Raw genomic sequence first — 25,520 nt, 5'->3', positions numbered from 1 at the left:
CAACTAATCAATAAATTCCAAACAAGTGTCATTTCCTGATTATCACTAATTCTATATACAAGGTTTTGAAATTCCCAATTCCTTTGATTCACTTCCTGCATGTCGTTGCCGGGAAACAGTGCTGAGTCCCTCCCACTTGTGCCCTTAGTAACTGGAGCAAACAAAAAATAGGAGCTTCAATGGGTTTAACAGATTCCGGTCAAGGAAGCAACAGCAGCAAAAAGTTCAAACAGTCGCAAGATGGGATCACAGTGAGAGAAGCTAGCAAACAGAGTCACATACAGGTCAGTTCAGTTCATCACAATTCCTCTTTGTTAACCCCCTCCCCAATATTCCCATGCACAATGAGGTGAATGAGGAGTGGCTGCACTCATGCCCCTGAAATGGGGGTTTTGTGAAGCCAGGAGGGCCTTGTTGGACAGGCAACACTGAGGGTGTGCTGTGCTGTTGTAGAATGAGAACAGGAGTAATGGTGCACTGTCAGAAGGGCAGTTTTATGGGACTGTTGCATAGTACTGAGGGAGCGCTGCACTATCAGGAGGTCAGTAATGAGGCAGTGCGGCACTACCAGTGGGTCAGTACCAAGGGAGTGCTGCACTGTCAGAGGGTCAGGACTGAGGGAATATTACACTATCAGGGAGTCAACATTGAGGGAGTGCTGCTCTGTCAGAGCGTCAGAACTGAGGGAGTGTTGCAGTGTCTCAGGGTCAGTACTGAGGGAGTGCTGCACTGTCAGAGGGTCAGTACTGAGGGAGTGTTGCAGTGTCTCAGGGTCAGTACTGAGGGAGTGCTGCACTGTCAGAGGGTCAGCATTGAGGGAGTGCTGCACTGTCAGAGGGTCAGTACTGAGGGAGCGCTGCACTGTCAGAGGGTCAGTACTGAGGGAGTGCTGTACTGTCAGAGGGTCAGTACTGATGGAGTGCTGCTCTGTCAGAGCGTCAGAACTCAGGGAGTGTTGCAGTGTCTCAGTGTCAGTACTGAGGGAGTATTGCACTGTCAGAGGGTCAGTACTGAGAGAGTGCTGCACTGTCAGAGGGTCAGCATTGAGGGTGTGCTGCACTGTCATGGGTGCAGTCTTTGGGATGGAATGTTAAACAAAGACATGCCTGTCCTCTCAAGTGCAATATTCCCATGTCTCGGTTTAGAAGATGAGCAGGAGGTTCTCCCCAACCTGCCTACCCTGCACATCTGTGGGTTATGGGACCCACGCATACACAGAGAGAATGTGCAAACTGCATATGGACAGTGACCCGGTGCCGGGATCGAACCCAGGACCTCAGCGCTGTGAGGCAGCAGTGTTAACCATGTGTAATAAATCTTATTCATTTTCCAACTAATTTTCTCGCACTGTTTAATTTTTCTTGCACCATTAAATGAAGTATCCAGGCAATCTTTTTGAAAAGAGCAATGGTGTATTTAATTAATCAATCTGAAGTGCAGTTCTAATCTTTGAATGATTGGAAAAGATTATCTGATCATAATCATATGGCTGTGACCTTTATGCTCACGTTCCTACGTTACAACATTGACTACATTTCAAAGCATATTATTAGCTGGAAAGCACTTTGGGATGTTCTAAGCCATGACAGGTGTTGTATAAGTGCAACATTTTTCTTTTGTTTATATCAGAGTGAGATGTTGTAAAAAGGGTTTGACCCACTGGCCCCTCTGAGTTCTACGCTCTGCGTCATGGCTGATCAGAGAACAAATTCAACTGAGTTGGAAGTGCGTGAGCAACCATTGGGTTACATCGCTGGCCTGTCTCATCCACAGGAACCACAGGTAAGACCAGAGGAATATAAAAAATGCCCCTTTTTGTAAAAGCACCCATTTGTGGTCATTTCTGTATGCATGTACATAAACCAAGACCGGAATAAACCAGTTTGGTTGGGTTCTTGAATTCCATGAGGCACACAGTGTCTTTTTGTGCTGCAAAGATATCACACACACCAGTGGATGTTTCATCTCAAATTATCTGTTTATTATTGAATTTTTGTCTAAATGGGCCCTGGAGCCTGCTCCACCATTCAGGAAGAAAATAGGTGAACTTCTATCTCAACTGCAGCTTCCCACTTTCACCCCATGCCCCATAATTTGGTTAGCATCCACAAATCATTTGGTCCCACCTTAAATTTACTCAATGATGGAGCATCTCTAACCCTGTGGGGTAGGGAATGCCAAAGATTCACTACCTGTAAATGAAGAAATTGTGCCTCCTCTCAGTCCGAATTAGCCAACTCCTTATTCGGACCCTGTGCCCTTGTTCTATACTTGCCACCCAGGGGAGCAGCCTTTCTGTGCCCACCTGTTAAGCCCCTTAAGAATATGGGTGTGATTCAGAGACCGTATTGCGCCCGGCACGGATCCGGGAGCACCAGGTGAATAGCGGTAGAGGGCAAACCAAGATTTGTGCCAGGCGATTAATCCAGCCCACTCCGGATAGCGAGTTCCGGATCACGGTACAAAATGGTGAGAATGTCATTAACCCTAATTTCAATCTCATTAAAGAGATTGACCTCAAATGCAGCGGCCTCCCGGGAATTACCCGATTCCGCAGCAGAAAGTCATGCAAGCGTTGTTTAGTACTCCTTTTCCAAAATGTGAAGCTGGTGCAACAGCTTCTGAGGGGAAGTAAGGAGGTGAGTAGCCATTTTCGCTTTCCAGCATGTAGGTCAAGGGCAGTGGAGCTGCTGCTGTGGTCGGGGGTTGAAGCATTCCAGGTCGGGATTTGCTCCTGAGTCGGGATTTGCCATTTATGGCGGTGAGGGGCTTTGCATCTGTGAGGCCTTCAAACCCTCTTTAAATATTGTGAAGACCCATAACAGGGGCAACCACAGCTTCAGCCTGTCTGTCCTGCCAGACTCTTCCAGGACACAGCCCTGCTGCAGCTTCTCTCCTGAAAATCTATTTCACTCCCTTTTACTGTGAGCAGCCTCTAGCTTCACAGCCAAAGGCTATTTCAAATGAGAAATTAGCCTTGTTAGCTGTGAGTGCACTCCACACTCCTGAACTCTCAAGTGCCTCCTCGAAGGCACATGTGCCATGTCTCAGAGAATGATTAGCACACTGCATGTCCAGCAATCTTTGATGCCTGAACAACACTGTGCCTGAACTCTTGGAGCATCAGCACCATCGAGGCAGCTGCTAACAATCAAACACTAAAGAGCAGGGTTTCACCACAGAGGAACCTCTCATGGCCAGAGGGTAAGCGAGTGGATGAACCGAGGTCAGCTGAACACAGCCTCCCTAATGTTCCCGGCAGAGGTCTGGGGTCAAGGGGCTCCTGATATGGCAATGGTGAGTGTGCAGAGCAAAGTTTGCCAGTACAACTGGTTCACTGGATGGCACTCTGAGAGAAAACGGGACAGTCAAGGTAAGGGTCAGGAGGCTTGGTGGGTTTGAAGGTCCTTGGAAGGAAACCTTAACTGAATGTTTGACTCTCTCCTTCTCCAGTTTCTTCCAAATAAAATAATGTTTTCTGGAGTTGGTCCTGCGGGGGACTGACCCCGTGTTGCTTGTGGCAGCCAAGGCAGGAATGCCATGTTCAGGGGGCCGCCCTGCACACCCTGATGACCAGCTGCCCGTAAGGCTGAGGAGGGACCAGACGTGGAGGGCAGCAATGGCTCAAGGTGTACAGGCGTCGTTGGTCATTCAATGAGCTGACAGACTCAATATGCTGCAGAAGACTGCGTCTCAGCAGAGAGACAGCGGGAGACCTGTGCCATGTCCTCTTGGGCATGGCATCCCTTGGAGCAGGAGGTCTCCCAATGGCCATGAAGGTCACTGCAGCCCTAAACCTTTATGGGACCTGCTCATTCCAGGGCTTGAGCAGGAACTTGTGTGGCATATCACAGTTATCCCTCCCACAGGTGTATCCGGGAGGTGGCGGATGCTCTGTATATCCGGGCATCAGACGAGAACACCTTTGAGCTGGACCAGGCACATCGAGCTGCAGGATTTGCTACCATCGCCAGGATGCCCCAGGTCTAAGGGGTGATCAATGTCACGCGTGACACCTTGCGAGCACTGGGGCATCAGGGAATTCCCTATAATAACAACAAGGGCATCCACTTTCTGAATGTTCGGATCATGTGTGACCACCACCTCCGAATCATGCATGTGTGTGCCCGGTACCCTCGAAGCATGCATGGCAATTACATCCTGGGGCATGGAGAACCCCGGTGACTTCAAGGACCACCCCAGGATGATGGGTTGGGATTAAGGGATATCCGCTGAGGTCATGGCTGGTGAAGTCGGTGCGGAGGCCTGAGATGTCACGATCCGGATCTCAAAATTGCTGGGTTAGGGTTAGGGTTTGCATATTTAAACGAGCCATTTGTCTGCGACGGATTTTCTCGGTGCCTGGCACCTAATGGCCACACCTGACCTTGCCAGGGTGCCTCTTAGTAGTGGTCCACACAATCATGAACCAGGCATAACGGCACCTGGGGGTAAATCCCTGGCCGTTGAAGACCCTGAGTGATCGGGCATTGGGCAGGGTGGCACCCTGCCACTGCCACCCAGCCACCTTGGCACTGCTAGCCTGGTACTTGGGCACTACCACCTTGGCAGTGCCACCGTGGTACTCCAGGGTGCCCAGGTGGCACTGCGAGGCTGGCAGGGACACTGTCAGGGTGCCAGGCTGGCAATGCAAATGTGCTCAGGTGCCAGGTTGCCCATGCCAGTTTGTCGGGCCCGGGGCACCTTGCTCTCAAGAGGTGGGGTGAGGCGGGGCCCGAGGTACCTGAAAGAGGCAAGTTGGGTGCAGTGGAGGGGTCCTGAGGCTGCAGTGAGGTCGCTGAGGGAGATTGAAAAATCGGCGCTGCCTTAAAAATGGCGGCCTGATCGGCGAGTCATCTTGTATGATGTAATGATGTAAGGGTGACCTTGACAGGACGTTCCTCGCTGAGGCCCAAACAATAGCAGAAAAAAGTGCCGAGAAACACCCTGCCTGAAACTGGGCTGTTTTCTTCTAGTTGATATCTCCGAATCAGATCACCTCTAGGCTTAGTTTACTCAATCTCTTCTCACAGGACAGCCGGCTCATCACAGCATTCAATCTAGTGAACCTTAATTGTACTCCCTCTCCTTCCTCAGGGAAGGAGACCAAAACACACAGTATGGTGATTGCAATAGCAAAACACTGTGGATGATAGAAATTTGAATCCCTATATAATTGTCGCAATGTGCCCTTACTCCAGCCCCCTAATAAAGACTAACTTACCATTCACCTTCCTAATTGCTTATGTGTACCTGCATGTTAATTTTCTTTATATGTGCCAGGGATGAAGAATATCAATTAGTGAGGTCACCTTTCCATACCTCTCTTGGCGTCCTTCCCATAGATTCCTACAATGTTTTGAAATTAATTTTGGAAATAATTTGCCAACTTCACCCTGAGGCGAGCTGGATCTGCCAGTTCATTTTCGTTTGAGTGCTGCAATGTGAGCTAACAGCCCTTTTTCTGCTATTTTTAACCAGGTGTCCAGTAAAGTTTGACGCTCTTGACATTAACTAACATTGCACCAACTCCCAAGGTGCTTCTGTGCGGCACCGATGATACAATACTGCTCAGGGCCTGGCTGCCGCGCGGTGTTTGTGTTACTGGATTCAGAATCCAGAGGGAGGTGAGTTCAAATTCCACTGTGGCAGACTGAGAATTTGAATTCAGTAAAAATGACCTTGAAGCTGCCTTGTGTCCTTCAGGGAAGGAAATCTGCTGTCGTTACTCAGTCCGGTTGACTCTTATCTGCATTATTCTGGGTGGCACGGTGACAGAGTGGTTAGCACTGCTGCCCCACAACGTCAAGGACTCGGGTTCAATTCCGGCCTTGGGCCAAAACAATTAAGGTCAGGGGTCAGTTGTGAATGAGCACGGGGTTTGGAATTTGAGCAAATACTGCTCAAGTCTTCCTCTTGACTCTCAGATTACTCAACATTTTCAAATCCCACTGTTAACTCCGGGAGGTTGAAGAGAGTGAAAATTGAGGAGATTTTGAAATCTGTTGACTTTTGTTTTTAAATAAATGGAAACACGGAATGCTTTTCCTGGATTAGATTCCATTTGCATGAATCCTTCGGTTCTAATAAAACAGGAAAAGGTTCATTACTGATAAAAAATCTGTACCAAAATTCGTGCCTTAACATTTTGGATTGGAATATTTAAAAGGCACAGGCATTGAGAGACTCAGCACAGAATTGGGTTTATTAATGTTCATGACAATAATAATCTTTATTATTGTCACATGTAGGCTTACATTAACACTGCAATGAAGCCACTGTGAAAATCCCGTAGTCGCTACCCTCCGGTGCCTGTTCGGGCACACAGAGGGAGAATTCAGAATGTCCAATTCACCTAACAAGCACGTCCTTCAGGACTTGTGGGAGGAAACCGGAGCACTTGGAGGAAACCCACGCATGGGGAGAACATGCAAACTCCGCTTAGACAGTGCTAACCACTTTTCTACTGTGCCACAAGAACCATGAAAAAGAAAGAACTGTTCAAACTGCATCAAGTGATGGCACAGACTGGTAGCTATCAGAGTCCATCATGGCCATGGCTACAATAGCTGCTCACCCACAATTCTGATAAAATGAAGCATTTTGCTTATTGCTGCAAAGGGCTCCACCTTAACTAGCCGCACCATCGCCAAGACCACTTGCTTTCACCTCTGTAATACCTCAAAATCTAGCCCGGCTTCAGCTCATCTGAATCTGAAACTTAGCCCTTTCTTCTCTACCTCTAAACCTGACTATTCCAATTCTCTCCTGTCCAGCTTTCCATTTTCTTCTGTCCTTAAACTTCAACTCATTCAAAACTCTGCTGTCTCACAATCTAATTCGAATCGAGTCCTGTTCACTCATCGCCCACATATTAGGGGCTGGTTTAGCACACGGGGCTAAATCGCTGGTTTTGAAAGCAGACCAAGGCAGGCCAGCAGCACGGTTCAATTCCCGCACCAGCCTCCCCGAACAGGCGCCGGAATGTGGCGACTAGGGGCTTTTCACAGTAACTTCATTTGAAGCCTACTTGTGACAATGAGTGATTTTCATTCATTTCATTCTTTCATATTTGCTGACCTACACTGGCTCACGGTCCTGCAACACCTCGATTTCAAAATTTTCAACCACCAGTTCAAATTCCTCCATAGACCTACCCTTGCCTATCTCTGTAACCTCTTCTAGCCTCGCTACAATGCAGGATGAGAGGAGGCCATTCATCCCATTGTGCCTGTGCTGGCACTTTGTAAGAGTTGTCCACTGAGTAATAATCTCCTGCCACTCTACTGAGCTTCATAAATGAAAGTTCTCCTATCTCACCTTTATTCTTTACAGGCATTCATTGACCTATGGAGTATTTTCAACACTTCCTGTTTTTACTTCCAGGCATGGAGTCATTTTTTAAATTATTTTTTATTTATTCTTCCCTTTTATTTTCTACGACCACTTGCTTCCTGTGTGGGATTCCTGCTGCCAGTTCCCAGCTCTCTTTCTTTCATTTTCCGTCTCTCTCTCTCTTTGCCTGTGTGGAAATCTTGACCTTTACCCATTTCCATGAACTTTGTTTTGTTGCAAATATAGACTTTATTTGTAAAGTATCTGAAAGAACATTGGCAGCCCTTTAAAAGTGCAATAATATCCAGGTTTTCTACGGACATCATGATGCACTCAGGTGTTTCAATACATTCAAAGAAACATTACAGACATTTCAAAGCGGTCATCACTCATGGTGCAAAGGTATTTCCATAAACTGTGATACTAACATCGCGGTGTGTGGGGATTGAATTACACTCTAAATCTCCTGCACCCAGGACAGCGGTCACAGTCAACAAAGACATTGTGACGGCTGAGAGTGTTGCACATTTGCTTGTCCTGCGTACTGGGAGAACAGGTTGTGTGTGTGTGCCTGATGTGGAATGTGTTGTGCCATGACCTCCCCTCAGTGTGAGGGCAGTGGAAAGGTTCTGAGCTGTGAGTCACACTGATTTGAATTAAGCTTCATGTAAATGTGGTGATTCAAACTCCCCGTGAGGTCCGGTTCAATCCTTCTTTTATGTTAATTCTCCACGAGCGAACGAGTGCAGCTGACTTTCAATCTGCTCTCTTGTATTATGGGATGTAAGTGGCCAGTGTCTGTCGAACGAATCCCTTGTGAAAGGGGTGGAATATCCCACGGGAAAAGAAGTCCTGGTCAGAGGGGGCATCATGGTTTTTAGATGGCTCTTTTAACACGGTAAAACATTTGTGCATACATCAGGCACTGGAACAGAATGAGTGTATTGATGTTGCCGGTGGAAATGGGGAAGTTGGTTTTATGTCTCAAAATGTCACAAGACAAAATGGAAAAATTGTTGTTGCAGGAACATAAGCCCCAAGGAAGCAAATATTTATAACGCCATTCATTAATTATTTTTTTCCATTTTTAGAGTACCCAATTCATTTTTTCCAATTGAGGGGCAATTTAGCATGGCCAATCCACCTACCCTGCACAAACATGGGGAGAATGTGCAAACTTCACACGGACAGTGAACCAGAGCTGGGATCGAACCTGGGACCTCCGCATCGTGAGGCAGAAATGCTACCCACTGTGCCACCGTGCTGCCCCTTTTACGCTGTTCATAACCACAGGACATCCAAAGAACCTTCCAGCCACTTTTGAAGTGTCAGTGTTGTGATGTAGGAAATGCAGCAGCCACTATGCACACAGCAATGTGATTGTTTTAAAAAAATATTCGTGCCAGCATTTATTGTCCATCCCTCATTGCGCCACTGTGCTGCCCCCCTCATTAGACTTTTAATTCCAGATTTTTACTGAATTCAAATTTCACCATCTGCTGTGGTGGGATTTGAACCTGGGTCCCCAGAATATTACTCTGGGTCTCTGGTTTACTAGTCCAATGACAATACCAGTATACCACCGCCTCCCCATTGTGGTGGCTCGAGACATACATAGTAATCTTCCAGTGGTAAACAAAAGAGTTTATTGATGAAAAGCAAAGGCAGTTCAGTCCGAACACAACACAACAGCGGCGGAATTCTCCATCCTGAGATTAAGTGTTGATACTGGGGCAGGAGTCGTGAACTTCTACGACAACAAAACTGGCGCCGTACTTGGACCGATTCAGCAACCATGAAGGGGCGAGCACTGGCGCCACATTTAACACGATTGATTCCAAGGGGAAATGGTGCAGGATTCGCCAGGTTTACAATTGACACTCAGGAGGCTGACCAGCTGCAGCCACATAGACACACTTCATTCCCCACACACACCATCCCAGCCAACAAGATGGCAGCGAGGAGAGCGGCTCCCTGTTTTACGGACAGCAAGCGGAAACCCTGCTAGATGCCATGGAGGAGAGGTGAGCGACCCTGTTCCCCAGCCCGTGGAAGGAGGCTGCCAACCGCCGCCGTTCGCCATGCCTGGACGCAGGTGGCAGAGGCGGTCAGCGCCATCAGCAACACGGCCGGCCAGCGTTGTCAGAAGAAACTGCACGACCTCCTCAAGACGGCCAGGGTGAGTAGGCAGCACTGTGCCCCTGGCGCCAACCCCCGTCCCACACACCCGTAACCTCACCCAGAGTGCAGCCGAACCCCCATCCTGTACCTCATGCCAGCACTCATACTGGCACCCATGGCTGGGTTCCCTCACCACCAGCTACCCACCCCATGGGCTAAATGCGTCGGACTGTCTAACACTGTGTTTTCTGTTCGCCCTCCCCAAGGAGAAGGCCGCCCATAACCGCTGGGAACAGCAGAAGACTGGAGGGGGACCTGCAACCCCTCACTGCCGCAGAGCAGAGGGCCCTGGACGTGGTCGGTGGGCCCAAAGAAAGGGAAGTTGCCGCGATGAAGGTCGGCATCGGGCGAGGAAGTGAGACCCCGCTGAGTTGTGGTGACCATGACATGTGTGTCACCCCTCCACCCACCACCATCCCTCCATCCCATACCACCTCTATACCCCTGTTCCACCATCACCACCACTCCTATTCTCCCTCTCCCCATCACCCCCCTCCCCAACACACCCTCACCACCCCCACTACCCCCCAGCCAACAATCCAACCAAACGTCTTGTCTTGTGTCTTGCAGGAGCAGCTGGTGATGGGGTGGGCCCTTCCGATGTCCCCCGCCCCAAATCCCAGCCACAGCCACAGCCCCAGGTGCCAACCAGCGACGAGGATGATACCGACACAGACGGGAGCCATCGAACTGAATCCCAGGCAACCCCGGATCTCAGGTCTGAGGATGACACGGATTTCCCGCCACAGCTGTCTCCAACCCCCTCCACCATCCCAGAGACACTCATCTCGGTTGCGCATGTTAGTGAAGGGGCTCCTGGGACACTATCTGGTGCGCACCACATTCATGCTCCACAGCAGGTGGAGGTAGGAACTCCCGAGGGGACAGATGGTCGGAGGGTGGGCCGACCCCAGGGACCAGCTACCGGTTCAATGGGTTTCGGGCTTCTGGAACGGACAGTCCCATCGAACGTGGAGATGCAGCTGCACTACCAGGGACTGCATGAGGGGTTGTCGGCGAGCATCCAGTACCTGCAGGTACAGTTGCAATAATCCAACAATGTGCAGGAGCAGGAGGTGGTGCCGGCCCTGGGTGCCACCCAGGCTAACATCGCACAGGTGGAGCATGCGGATCCTGGCCGAGAAGGCAGGATTGGCAGCGCGAGATGGTGGGGAGCCTCAGGAGTTAGCCCCACTCGCACCCACGTCCCATGGAGTAGCCTGGGGGGGGGGGGGCACTTGGCACCCGAACGAGGAGGAGGAGGTGATGGGGCCGGTGACACCGCAGGGGAGGACCCGGAACACTGCAGCCAGAGGGAGCCGACAAAATAGATTTTTTCACTGTTTAATTTCACTTTGGAAGTCTGCAGTGCAGATTAGCACCAGAAATCGCTCTTTTGTAGACTGAGTTTCAGAAAACCCTGAAAAATCTGCAAGAGCTCAACAACACCACCATTGCAGTCACGCAGTAACCTATGGCAGTGGCTACTGAAGTACTGCAGCTCAGAAGCTACATTTAAAAGAGATGTTGAAACAGCCTGTAAAACTGTCAACAGTTCGTATTAAAGGTTCTGCAAAAAGCTAAAAGGTGGCCACAAAATTCCAACATTTAATTGGAAGATTGCAGACCTCCTATCTTGTTCTGACAACGCATAGAACTGTGTTTTCCAGATGTCAACAATTTTGAACCAAATAAACAAGCCATTGCAATTAAAATTCCTACAGGCAATGAAAGCCTCCACACACTGAGGCCGGGATTGTCTGAAAACGCGGTGAAGCGTTGACGCCGGCATAAACACCGGAGTGTTTCACGGTGACGTCATCGCGCCTCTTGGCCCAGCGATTCTGTAGCCCACAGGGGGCCAGCATAGCGCCGGAGTGCTCCGCACTGTTCCAGCTGCCCTGCACTGCTCGCCGTGGGTCCGCGCATGCACACGGTGTCCGACCGCGGGTCCACGCATGCGCGCGGAGGCCGTTCCCACGCCGGAGCCACGCAATATGGCAGAGCCACACAGTGGGCCGGCGTGGAAGAAGGTAGGCCTCTCCCAGATTGCTTGTGCGTGCCGATCAGTGGCCCCCGATCACAGGCCTGGCCGTCATGGAGGACCCCCTGGAGACTGATCCCCCGCGCCCCACCAGGACGGCCACCGCACCCACGATGCTGAGCTCCCGCCGGGTGGAACCAGGAACTCAGCCAATCGACCATGGAGAATCGTCGCAGGGGCCTCTTTCAATGGTTCCCGACCGGCACGCGTCAGCCGCCCGCGCGCGACTGCCACCGATTCTCCGGTCACCATAGAATCACGTCCTGGCGTCGGACCCAATCGTGACCCCCGCGCTGAGCGCCATTTCGGCGCAGAGGCTCACAGAATCCCGGCCTGAATGTCTGATGATAAAATATGGTCAACACTTGAAGATCAGTTAAAATTAAAGCTTAGCCTCTTACTACACTGTCTATAGAATTCATGGGCAGGATTCTCCATTTCTGAGACTAAGTGCCGACGCCGGCGTGGCAACAGTGGCGTTTATAACAGAAAAAATGGTGCAACAGCTGCACCGATTCAGCTACTTTAAATGGGCTCGCACTATCGCCACATGGAACACAACCAGTTCCAATGGGCTAGCACTATCGCCACATGGAACACAACCAGTTCCAATGGGCTAGCACTATCGCCACATGGAACACAACCAGTTCCAATGGGCTAGCACTATCACCACATGGAACACAACCAGTTCCAATGGGCTAGCACTATCGCCACATGGAACACAACCAGTTCCAATGGGCTAGCACTATCACCACATGGAACACAACCAGTTCCAATGGGCTAGCACTATCGCCACATGGAACACAACCAGTTCCAATGGGCTAGCACTATCGCCACATGGAACACAATCAATTCCATGCAAACGATGCCGGATTCGCCGGGTCCATTATTGGCGCACATGAGGCTCACACGCTGCAGCCACACTTAAATGATCCCCCCCCCCCCCCCCCCCCCCCCCCTCCCACACACACCATCCCAGCCAACAGGATGGCTGCAAGGCGAGTAGAGCCACAGTTCAGGGACACTGAGCTGGACACCCTCATGGACGCCGTGGAGGAGAGAAGGATGATCCTGTACCCCGGTCTGGGAGGAAGGCCACCAGGTGCTGCCGTTCGCTATACCTGGGCGCAGGTGGCAGAGGCGGTTAGCGCCATGGGCAACGTCATCCGGACTGACATTCAGAGCAGGAAGAAACTCCACGATCTCCTCCGGGCGGTCAGGGTGAGTAGGCAGCGCTGTGCTCCTGGCACTAACCCCTCCCCACACACCCGCAAGCTGCCCCCCCCTCCCCCCCGGGGGAACTGCTGAACCGCCACCCTGCCCCACATGCTGGTACCCATTCCCGCCTCCATGGCCAGGTGACCTAGCCACTGAGGCCACCATCTACCCAACCCCTGGGCTGCGTGCTTCGGAACGTCGCATGATTGTGCTGTTTGTGCCCCCCCCCCTCCCCCAGGAAAAGGCCGCGCACAACTGCCAGGAGCGGGAGAAGACCGGAGGGCGACCACCGGAACTGCGACCCCTCACCATGCCCGAGCAGAGGGTACTGGATGTGGCTGGCAGCCTGGAGGAAAGGGAGGTCACCGAGGTGGAGTTTGAAGGTGGGCGAGGAAGTGAGACCCCGTGCAGTTGGGGTAGGCTTGATCCACATGGAGCTGGATGTATTGAGGCGCCTGGGCATATAGGGCCTCCGTGACTGAGTGGGTGCACCGCCAAAGTCTGTGAGATCCCAGACAGGTCCCCACTCGGTCCCTGGAACAACCCCGTCGCATAGAAGTTCAGGGCGACTGCCAGCTTGATAGCCATGGGAGCAGGTGTCCTCTCCCATACCCTCACAGTGCCAGGTGCACCATGATCTGGCTGGCTGATACATCACACTGCTTCCCTACTCAGCCGGAGTCTCCAACGGCATGCCCAGTCCGGCAGGTCGTCAAATGACAGGTGCTGCCAGTACACGAGGCCTCATACGGCACCTCCTTGGCACCTCCTCCTCCTCGGCCTGTTGGGAGGCTCACTCTCCAACCTGGGGAGGCTGCCTCATCTTCCTCTGGGGCAGGCTCTGCTGCTGCAGCTTCCTCCTCCTCGAGCAGCTCCAGCTCGCCCAGCCACAGCACATTCCCCAGGGCTGCGCGACTAGCAGGAAGGCCACCATTGCTGGTTGTATTCCAATATCCATTGTCTGCAGGGGGTGAAAGGCCGACATGTTAGCATGGTGCGTACCCCCCAGTGCCCAACCAGATCAAATGGGCTACTGGATGCCCCCGGTTGGCACTGAAGTGTGTTGCACATACAGTAAAGGGGACGGGGTGATAGAGAAATTGGGTTTTACAATACAAGGACACAAAAAATGAATATTAGTTCACGTGAATGCCAAAGTCAAAGTCCGGTAAGTGGTTCTTTCACCGAGGCATTCAAGTTCAGCTGGTTGAAGATCAGGGTTATTGTTATTCCTTTTTCAATTAGGGCTGATACTGCAGGATTAATTAGGTACGCAAAGATTGAATTGGTTCTCTAGGTAATAGTCCAAAATCTTTTCTTTGAAAAATATTTTATTGAGACATTTATATTATAAATTTTAACAAGCAACCACACACCAAACAAACAAATCCAGCCAATATGGCTTACATAAACAACTCCCTAACCGCAAATCCCCACCAACCTTCCCCCACCTTCCCCAACTCCCCATGCCTCCCCTTTTTAACCCCACTCCCCCCAACACTGCTGACAGCTTCATAGACATCATAGAATTTACAGCGGTGAAGGAGGCCATTCGGCCCATCGAGTCTGCACCGGCTCTTTTTTGAAAGAGCACCCTACCCAAGCCCACACCTCCACCCTATCCCCATAACCCAGTAACCCCACCCAACACTAAGGGCAATTTTGGACACTAAGGGCAATTTAGCACGGCCAATCCACCTAACCTGCACATCTTTGGAGCTTAATTGTTCCCAAAGAAATCGATAAACGGCTGCCACCTCCAGGTAGACCAGTGTTTTTCAAATTTTTTTTTGAGCGACCCATTTTACAGAATAGTCGACTGTCGCGACCCACGCCACATTCTCAAAAGGGTTTCCATAATTACTGTTAAAAAGTCACACTCATGGTTGGCATTTCAGTACCATTGAATGTAAATTTGTAAATTGAGCTGCTGTTTCACCTTTAAACGAGAGCTTCACCCTGACACATTGCTGAAGGGTGTAACTCAGGATTATTTGAATATTTTATTTCTTCACACCCATTGTTCGCATTTGGAAAATTGAGTTCGAGTGCTGGAAAGATTAACAGGCTCAGTATTGCACAGTTTTAACAGCGTCATGTTCTGACGTTCAAAACCTCACAAGTCCTCGGCTGGAAAATTACACTCAAAATTTCAACTTCAGCAGGAGCCCAAACTGTTGAACGAAAAACACAGTCAGATAGAATGTCACTGGACGCCTGTCAGTACCGTTCCCCAGGAAATGATGTAACAGACTGAAAGCAAGCTAAAAAAAGAACAATGCTGGGCACAACTCAGCTGGCCAATATGCAAAACGTGCAGTCACATTCCATTCCATACATCTGCAACATTTTACCAGCTCCTGTTTAGATGAGTGTCGTTTAGCCGGCAGCTAATGCCATCTTTGGCGAACAATTCAAACCCCAAATGAAGGTAGATACAAAAGTCCTTGCTGTCGAGGAACCTATTCAGCTGATGGAGTTCATGTAGCCACACGGCAGGAATACTTGGGGACGAGTATCTGGGAAGAGTGGGTGGAAATCGGTAGGGGACGTGATGAAAAAAAGATGCGTCTTTGAAGGACAAGAGCTCAGGTGTGGAGAGACAATACGGAAGTGGAAGGAGTGGATATAGGGGCTTGTAGGGGTGGAGGAGGGTGAATGTCCAGCTTAACTGAGAGAATGATAAAAGACACCCGAGGTTTGTTAGTGACACACTGAACTGAAGAATTAATACCACACTGAACTCAAGAAATATTACAGATCCTGACGCTGAACACAGCAGCAGGATATGCCACCCAAAGAGAATTTTACAGGTCTATGACTGCAAACTGCCCAACTACACTCTGGCCCAGAGAGACAAGGGAGTCCACGGCACCGGCTTCTTCATCAGCCTCGCGCGCTCATACACTGTAACGCAGTGAGAATTTACCAAGATAGAAAACGGCAAACATGGTCAGACGGTATCTGGGATCATTTTGGTGACCTTTTGACAACCCACGCTACACCATCCTGCGACCCATCCGCGAGTCGCGACCCCCATTTTGAAAATCACTGGGGTGAACCCTAGCATCGATCCCCTCAGGGTGAACTTGATCTTCTCAAGCCTGAGAAACCCGGCCATGTCACTAACCCATACCCCCGACTTCAGGGATTCCGGGTCCCTCCACGTCAACAAAATCTGTTTCTGGGCTACCAGGGAGGTCAAGGCCAAGACATCAGCCTCTCTCGCCCCCTGGACTCCCGAATCTTCTGACACACCTAAGATCGCCACCTCTGGACTCGGAACCATCCTTACCTTCAGTGCCTTTGACATGACGTCAGCAAACCCCCGCCAGAATCCCCTAAGCTTCGGACATGCCCAAAACAGATGGACATGATTCGCGGGCCCACCCGCACACTGCCTACCCCTGTCCTCCACCCCTTCAAAGAACTTGTTCATCCTGGGCACAGTCATGTGCACCCTGTGGACCATCTTAAATTGTGTCTTGCCTCAGAGCGTCCTCCCATAACCCAGCCCAACTTCCCACCTAGCTCTTCCTCCCACCTCCGCTTCACCTCCCCTATGGGGGCTCCCTCCCAATCCATAAGCTCTTTATAGATTTCCGATTCCTTCCCCCTCCCCCATTCTTGCCCTGGACACTACCTTATCCTGTAGCCCCTGGGGCGAAAGGTGTGGGAACGTCGCTACCTGCCTCCGCACAAAGTCTCTCACCTGCAAGTAGTGAAACCCATTCCCACCGGGCAGCTCAAACGCCTGTCCAAAATATTCCAGCGGAGCCAGGCTAGATGGGCAAGTTGTTCTGCTTGGAGAATTCTGCTTCTTTGTGGCTTACCAGTTGGATGTTAAAACAACAGGCTGGCTGTTAAATCTGTTCAAAAGGCCAGTGTATAATCCATAAAAGTAGCACACATAGACAAGCAGAAAACAAAGACTGGGTTTATTTCAATGTACAATAGGCTCCGCTCCGCAACGCTCTCCCTCCCCTCCCTGACCTGCACACAGGTTGGGGTTAACATACTGGTGAGGTTTCACCTTGTTAAGGGAGAAACCTCTCCCCTGTTACCAGGGAAGCTCAGAATCTGTGGAGGTCACGGGGAATCTGATATTGTGACCTCCACAGGGGGTTATTACAGCCAGAGGCTTGGACCATGTGACATGGCCCATTACTGGTAAATTGCAACCTAGCAATCAGCTTCTGCTCATAATTCTATTGCTCCTCCTTAGGAGAGAGATGAGGTCATTATTAGCATCTCTTCCAGTACAATGAGTTTCAGTCTCCCTCTTTTGTTTTGGTTCAGAATGGGGGTCTGTACTTCCTATGCTTTCGTTGATTACAAGGGGTTTGTATGATGAAATGTGAAGTTGAGAAAAGAAAATTTGTTCTCGAAACTCCTGGTGGCAACTCCCAAGAAAGAGCCACCCTGTGGTCATGTAACTTGTAGCAGCCATCTTTTTGTTAATCAGGAAATCCATTTTTAAAAATAGAAATAAAGATAAACTTTTGAATATATAGTGTTGGGTTCCTTCTCATGTTGTAGGAACTTAACGCAAAGGTATGGAAGCACCACTCCAAAGTGTATACAAGTAGAAAGCTGCTCTAATAGAGGGATATAATCTACAGGCTTTATATAATCCATCCCAAATTGGCACTATAGCCAACATAAACAAACCTAGTAAGAAATTAGGCAATGCATACTCACTTGTGCACCCAGATATTACTTTTTTAATGCTGTATGGAAGACATATAGCTCCAGTGAACACCGGAAGCACCAGTGCAAAATACAAAGGCCAAAACAAGTGATCTGATCTCTTGAGAAGCCACAACCAGAGGCCAGACAGGTTCAGCATTCCAACCAACCAAGGGTGTGCACCAAACAACAGAAATACACGGTCCACAAAATGTCTAACCAAGCTGAAGAGTCAGATAATGAGGACGACCAGATCATTAACGTACATTCATTGGGTGAACATCAAAGAATGTGTTGGTACAGTGGTACCAGCAAAAGCCTTTTCCACCATCCATACTTGCTGTAAAGAGATGTCTTGGGTAAACCACTTTGAGAAAGAGAGATCCTTCAGGAACCAGCTTCAGATTCTTGCCTGTGTCAAACCATTGTTTAACCTGCCAGTCTTTTCAGAAACTGCTGTTCTGTTCTGTTCACAGGAAAAATATTTTTAACTGAACTGCTTTGAGAGAAATTGCTGGTCTGAGGCATTACTCGAAAAACAAGAGAAGCTGAACAGGACTCAAGAGAGTAGGGTGAAGATGGTGCTAAACACAGGGGCTCAGGGCTGTGGGAGTCCTGGGTTCTACAGACAATGACCCAGGGCCGGGATCGAACCTGGGTCCTAAGTGTCGTGAGACAGCAGTGGTAACCATTGTGCCCCCCGTAGCAGGTCCAGGGTCCCAGGTTCAATTCCTGGCTTGGGTCACTGTCTGTTTTGAGTCTGCACGTTCTCCCTGTGTCTGCATGGGTTTCCTCCGGGTGCTCTGATTTCCTCCCACAGGTCCCGAAAGACGTGCTGTGTATCGAACAGGCGCCGGAATGTGGCGGCTAGGGGCTTTTCACAGAACTTCATTGCAGTGTTAATGTAAGCCTCCTGGTGAGATTAAAGATGATTATTATTAAAGGGGAAGTACTCAGCAGTGAAAGGATTTGGCTGTGCTCAGTTAGCTGCTGCATTCCTACATCACAGCATTGGCAACACTTCAAAGTATTTAATTGGCTGTGATGTGCTTCGGGAAGGCTTGAGGTTGTGAATGGTGCTATGAAAATGCAACTATTTCTTTCTACGTCAACACCCAAGTAGTTGAGGAAAGTGATATGAGAACACAATGGACACATAGAAACAGGATACTGCTTGTGCGGAGCATAAATAGCTGCACGAAATGGATGGGCTGAATGGCCTGACACCGCTTTGTAATGTCCTTAAAATTTTACAGAGCAAGGTTTGTACTGTGCACTGATAAGCAGTACTGACAGAAGAGGGCAGGGGACGTTCAGCCAGGGTTAATATGGGGATGTTGGGAGGGGGGTTTCTACTCAAGAAGAGACAGAGGGATTGGGATGCTCATACACTAGCTAGAACTGGGTTGTGTGCTCCACAACATTTACATTCAAATATTTTGCCATTAAACAGTCAGACATTTGTGGAAAGGTGGCTAATACTAAACTACCTTCTTGCTTTGATTCACAGGGTCACAGCTCTGGGTCATCTCAGGCACAGCAACTAGACATTGGAATGGAAACTCACAAACCAGTTCTTCACAGACAGCATCAGTTCGCAAACAGGGATACTTTCTCCAGCAATCAGATTAACCTCTGGCCTTTGGAATACCAGGAGAGGTAAGGTTAATCCTCTGGGACACTGAGAAAATGCTCTGATTGTAAACAATGACTCAACAATCAAATATAACTGGGCCCAGTTTTAGTCTGCTCGCATGGGGAGAAGCTGGAGTATTGAAATGAAATGAAAACCACTTATTGTCATGAGTAGGCTTCAAATTAAGTTACTGTGAAAAGCCCCTAGTCGCCACATTCCGGCGCCTGTTCGGGAAGGCTGGTACGGGAATCGAACCGTGCTGCTGGCCTGCCTGGGTCTGCTTTCAAAGCCAGCGATTTAGCCCAGTGAGCTAAACCAGCCCCTGGTAAATGTCACCGAACTAGTAATCCGGAGGTAATGTCCTGGGACATGGGTTCAAATCTCACTATGGCAGCTAATGGAATTTAAATTCAATAAATAAGTCTGGAATATAAAGCTAGTCTCAGTAATTGCAAAAAACCCATCTGGTTCATTCATGCTTCAGGGAAGGAAATCTGCCATCCTTACTTGGTCTGGTCTACGTGCGACTCCAGACCCACAGAAATGTGGTTAACACTTAACTGACCTCTGAAATGACTGAGCAGGGCAATTTCTGCGGGGAAATCATTCTCTTGCCGGCAATGTCCACATCCGTTATTACAGGGGCAATAAAAACATGGTGCATGATATTAGACATCAGACTAAATCTCAAACACCTTAGCTAAGGACACTGTGGCTGTTGAATTTAGAGTGATATTGGGTGGATTTTCCAGCCCTACCTGCTGCAGGTACCATCCAGTGCTGCCAAAACCAGTGGTCTTGGGAAGGGCTTCCTCCTTCCACTGAGGGGCTGGAAAATCCCGGCTATAGATTTTGGGGAACAATTCACCTGACTATTCGCACTAAAGAATCCAGCTCAACCCACTTGTCCACCTTTGACCATATTGTCATTAACAGGGTCAGCTCGCTGAACAGAGGCATTGAGCGGAAAGAACAGGAACTTCAGAGACTGAGAGCACTGCTTGCCCAGAGAGATACTCAGCTCCTCTCTGCACGTCACCCTGTGACAATACCTTCCACACAGTTAGTGTCAACTTGGTTGGAGGTGCAAGCTGCAAAGACCAGATTGATGGAGTTCCAGGCAATGTAAGCACCATTATTTTAGGTGATGTATTATCCAGGTCAGTAACATGGGTCACGTGGATTATGCACCTATTCTCAACACTCAGATTCCACATTGGAGATATGTCAGCCTCTTACCTAATCCAATAATTATCCAGGATTGGTGTTCCGGGACAGGCTAATCATTGGGATGCTTCCCTGGTGCCTTTTATAGCTGTACTGATGCAGTGGAGGGGTGTTTGTTGGAGATGTTGGGGAAAGATTGTACCAAAAGATGGATTGATTCCAACAAGGCTGCTATTGTGAGAAGACCTTTTAGAATATGGTGGGCCCCACTTTCACCTTCATCAATGTACTGTTCACCTGCTCCTCTGAATTTATTTTTTGGGACGTAGGCATGTTGGCAAGGCCCCAATTATTGCCTATCTCCTTCAGTCTTAGGCAGGCTGTGAAGCAGTTTAGGAAATCCAGAGAACATGAAAGACATTATATAAATGAAAGTTCTATCTTTCATTGAATCCTCTGAAAAGTGAGACATTCATAAATATAAAATACATTTTATGCTGCGTTTGAACAAATTTAATTTACCCAGTTATTGTCTTCAATGTTGCTTACGTGTTGGGGTTTGACAGCTGTTATGATCTCTGGGGGTGACCATTAAATTAAAAACATTTTTGAAAACCCTCAGTATTGACTGAAAGAACCACATCATGAAGTTTCATATTTTAATAAGAATTAAACAAAGCAAGGGACTACTCAATGAATGACAGGACACAAGGAAGTTCAGAGGGACAGAGGGATCTTGTGGTGCTTGTCCACAATCCCTGAAGGCAGCAGGACAGATTATAATAATAATAATAATTTTTATTCTCACAAGTAGGCGTACATTAACACTGCAGTGAAGTTTCTGTGAAAATCCACTAGTCACCATACTCTGGCACCTGTTCAGGTTCGCAGAGGGAGAATTCAGAATTTCCAATTCACCTAACACCACGTCTCTCAGGACTTGTGGGAGGAAACTGGAGCACCCGAATGAAACCCACGCAGACACGGGGAGAACGTGCAAACTCCGCACAGGTAGCGACCCAAGCCGGGAATCGAACCTGGGACCCTGGTGTTGTGAAGCAACAGTGCTAATCAGTGTGCTACTGTGAATGCATATGGATACTTGCCTTTATCTGTTGTGGCATAGATTATAAGAGCAGGGAGGTTATGTGGGCAGCACGGTAGCACAGTGGTTAGCATTGTTGCTTCACAGCGCCAGTGTCCCAGGTTCGATTCCTGGCTTGGGTCACTGCACGTTCTCCTGGGGATCAAACCAAGGTGTGCCACAGCTCTTAGGAAGTCACATTATTCGACAGTACCTTCTAAAGCCAAGAGCGCTATCATCACAAAGGTCAAAGGCAGCCATGCATGGGAATACCACGACCTACAAGTTCTCCTCTGAGCCCCACCCATCCTGACTTGGCTCTATATTGCTGTTCCTTCACTGTTGCTGTATCAAAGTTCTGGAAAACCCTCCCTAATAGCATTGTGGGTGTACATACACCACATGGCCACATGGCGTGATTCAAGAATGGAGCCCACCACCACCTTCTCAAGGGCAATTGGAAATGTGCAATAAAATGCTGGCCTGGCCAGCGGCACCCTCAGTCTGGGAAAGGTGTGAGATTTCTTCGGCTCCTTCCACTAGCATTCAGCAAAGCGACCCTCCAATGCTCGTTAAGCATCTCCCGATTGTGAACTCCCTAATTCAAGCATGACCTTCATTGCCTTCTAACTTAGTTGTCCACAGATCCAGGCATATTTCTCTTTTTCTACCTGATTCAAAGCTACTCCGAGTTTTTCTTTTGAGAAACACACAGATAAATACAGAACAAAAAGACTGCCTTCCTGCAATCTATTCCCACGGCAATGTAGCACCTCTGTGATGTCTACGGTAGAGATCCAAACCTATTATCAACAATTCTCAAACCTGTCCTTGGGTCTGAAAACTATGTGGATACTTTAAGAACGTCCCCTATTTATCAGTTGCTTTTCGACCTTTCTTTGATCTGAGGAATTAGGGGAATATTTAGGTTTTCAGTTAATGGATCTACCTGCTGTTTTAGGACTCGCGCCCTTCTAACTCTGACCTTGTACCCATGGAAGGAACTTTGAAGCATAAAATACTTCAGATGATCTGAAATCCAGAGTTTTAATTGCCTTGCATTTAAAATTTAGCTTCTCAAAATTAAAAGTTATAGGGGTAGCATGGTGGCGCAGTGGTTAGTATTGCTGCCTCACATTTTTTCATAGAATTTACAGTGCAGAAGGAGGCCATTCGGCCCATCGAGTCTGCACCGGCTCTTGGAAAGAGCACCCTACCCAAGGTTAACACCTCCACCCTATCCCCATAACCCAGTAACCCCACCCAACACTAAGGGCAATTTTGGAGACCAAGGGCAATTTATCATGTCCAATCCACCTAACCTGCACATCTTTGGACTGTGGGAGGAAACCAGAGCACCCGGAGGAAACCCACGCACACACGGGGAGGATGCGCAGACAGTGACCCAAGCCGGAATCGAACCTGGGACCCTGGAGCTGTGAAGCGATTGTGCTATCCACAATGCTACCATGCTGCCATGTTCGATCCTGGCCCGGGTCACTATCCGTGTGGAATTTCCACATTATCCCCGTGTCTGCATGGGTCTCACCCCCACAACCCAAAGATGTGCACGGTAGGTGGATTGGCCATGTTACATTGCCCCTTAATTGTAAAAATTAAAAAAAAACAGAAATTATATTCCGATAACATATGAATCCCAAAATTAGACATTTTCACAACACGGTGCAATACATGCCCAAAGAAGAAGGTAACTCAATCTTCTAATATGTGCAGCACTGGTTAGGCCAAAATCAGTTGCCCATTTTGTTTCCCTTGAGAAAGTGGGTGGTAGGCGGCCTTCTTGAACTGCTGCAGTCACAATGAAGGAAGATAAGAAATAGGAACATCAATGAGCTACTTTCTCCCTTGAGCCTGCTCCACATTTAATGAGATCAACCTCAACTCCATTTTCTCATCCAATCCGCATATCCTTTATTCTCTTCTGTGTTCAAAAGTTTAACCATCTCAGCCGTGTCAATTCCAACACATTTCTTGTATACCTCCATTGTTTTTACTGCAAACGAAAGGTCTTTCAAACCTCTGCTGCCCTCATCCTAACTTGCACCAAGTCCTGACCACCCAACTCCCTGAAGCAAGCTGAGAAATATCTTCTGAAGAAATAAGACCAGAGTTTCTGCATGGTTCTGATAGGATTCAGAGCTTTTATTTAAAGCAGTGGCACAAAGTCTCTCTTTCTCAAAGAATATCTCTGTACAGCAGGTATTCCTAGGTTCTAATGGTATTTTAACAGTGGATTGGGAGCTGAGATGTTTGTTTCCCTTTCTGTTTGAGTGGGAATAAAGATAGCAGTTAAGGACATTGTATTCATTGTATTGAGTAGCCTTGTTTAAGAGATAACTGTAAGCTAATTTCTGGTGTGATGTTAAAGATTTTTTAATACTGTGTTAGTAATAAAGTTTGTTTTACTATACCATATCCCTATTTTGCGCAAAATCCTCCTCACCTCTGTTTTAAAGGATCGTCCCTTTAATCTGAGATGGTGTCCTCTGGTTCTAATTTTTCCTACAAGTGGAAACATCCTCTCCACGTCCACTCTATCCAGGCCTCGCAGTATCTTGTACGTTTCAATAAGATCCCCTCTCGTCCTTCTAAACTCCAACGGGTACAGACCCAGAGTCCTCAAATGTTCCTCATTCGACAAGTTCTTCATTCCAGGGATCATTCTTGTGAACCTCCAAGGTTCACAAGTCCAGCACATCCTTCCTTAGATATGGGGGCCAAAACTGCTCACAATGCTACAAATGGGGTCTGACCAGAGCCTTATACAGCCTCAAAAGTACAGCCCTGGTCATGTATTCTAACCCTCTTTTCTTTTAATTTAGTGTACCCAATTCATTTTTTCCAATTAAGGGGCAATGTAGCGTGGCCAATCCACCTAGCTTGCATATTTTTGGGTTGTGGGGCAAACATTTGGAGAATGTGTAAACTCCACACGGGCAGTGACCCAGAGCTGGGATCGAACCTGGGACCTCGGCGCCGTGAGGCCGCATTACTAACCCACTGCACCACTGTGCTGGCCTTCTCGCCCTCTTGACATGAATGCGAACATTGCATTTGCCTTCTTAATTGCCGACTGAACCTGCACAGTAACCTTAAGAGAATCGTGAACAAGGACTCCCAAGTCCCTTTGTGCTTCTGGTTTCCGAAGCATTTCCCCATTTAGGAAATAGTCTTTGCCTAGATTCCTCCTTCCAAAGTGCATAACCTCACACTTTTCCACATTGTATTTCATTTGCCACTTCATTGCCCACTCTCCTAGCTTGTCCAAGTCTTTCTGCAGCCCCTTTGCTTCCTCAATACAGGACTTTGTATCATCTGCAAACTTAGTAACAGTGCCTTCAGTACCTTCTTCCAGATCATTAATGTATATTGAAATGAAAATGGCTTATTGTCACAAGTAGGCTTCAAATGAAGTTACTGTGAAAAGCCCCTAGTTGCCACATTCTGACACCTGTTCGGGGAGACTGGTACGGGAATTGAACCTTACTGCTGGCCTGCCTTGGTCTGCTTTCAAAGTCAGTGATTTAGCCCTGTGCTAAACCAGCTGTAAAATGTTGTAGTCCCAGCACAGACCCCTGAGGCACACCACTAGTCACCAGCTGCCATCCTGAAAAAGACCCCTTTATCCCATTCTTTGCCTTCTGTCAGTCAGCCAATCCTCTATCCATGCCAGGATATTACCCTTAACACCATGGGCTTTTAACTTATTTGACAGTGTCCTATGCGGCACCTTGTCAAAGGCCTTCTGGAAATCTAAATAAATCATGTCTACTGGTTCTCCTTTGTCTAACTTGCTTGTTACCTCCTCAAAGAACTCTAACAGATTTGTCAGATACGACCTCCCTTTGACAAAGCCGTGCTGCCTCAGTCCTGTTTTACCATGCACTTCCAAGTGCATCGCGATCTCATCTTTAATAACAGACTCTAAAATCTTACCAATGACCGAAGGCAGGCTAACTGGCCTATAATTTCCCGTCTTCTGCCTCCCTCCCTTCTTAAACAAGGTGTTACATTAACCACCTTCCAGAACTCTGGGGCCCTTCCTGCCTCCAGTGATTCCTGAAAGATTCACCAGCAATGCCTCCACAATTTCCTCAGCTATCTCTTTAGGACCCTGGGGTGTAGTCCATCTGGTCCAGGTGAAT

The 25,520-nt window shown here is 48.6% G+C and overlaps 1 protein-coding gene across 1 annotated transcript in view; it reads left to right on the top strand.

The window, feature by feature from the left end:
• Positions 1–1,661: 1,661 nt before the first annotated feature.
• LOC119970949 (myosin-9-like) overlaps positions 1,662–25,520 on the top strand; it is a 66,941-nt gene continuing 43,082 nt past the window's right edge. Inside the window, exons 1-3 of the mRNA XM_038806060.1 lie at positions 1,662–1,782; positions 18,978–19,126; positions 20,040–20,228. Of these exons, the coding sequence (XP_038661988.1) occupies positions 1,690–1,782; positions 18,978–19,126; positions 20,040–20,228 (431 nt within the window). The 5' untranslated portion in view covers positions 1,662–1,689. The remainder of the gene's footprint in view (positions 1,783–18,977; positions 19,127–20,039; positions 20,229–25,520) is intronic.

The sequence above is a fragment of the Scyliorhinus canicula genome, chromosome 9 (genome assembly GCF_902713615.1).
Source record: "Scyliorhinus canicula chromosome 9, sScyCan1.1, whole genome shotgun sequence".
Taxonomy (NCBI): domain Eukaryota; kingdom Metazoa; phylum Chordata; class Chondrichthyes; order Carcharhiniformes; family Scyliorhinidae; genus Scyliorhinus; species Scyliorhinus canicula.
The sequence above is the reverse complement of the archived record's forward strand: the minus strand, read 5'-3'. Positions and strand labels throughout refer to the sequence as shown.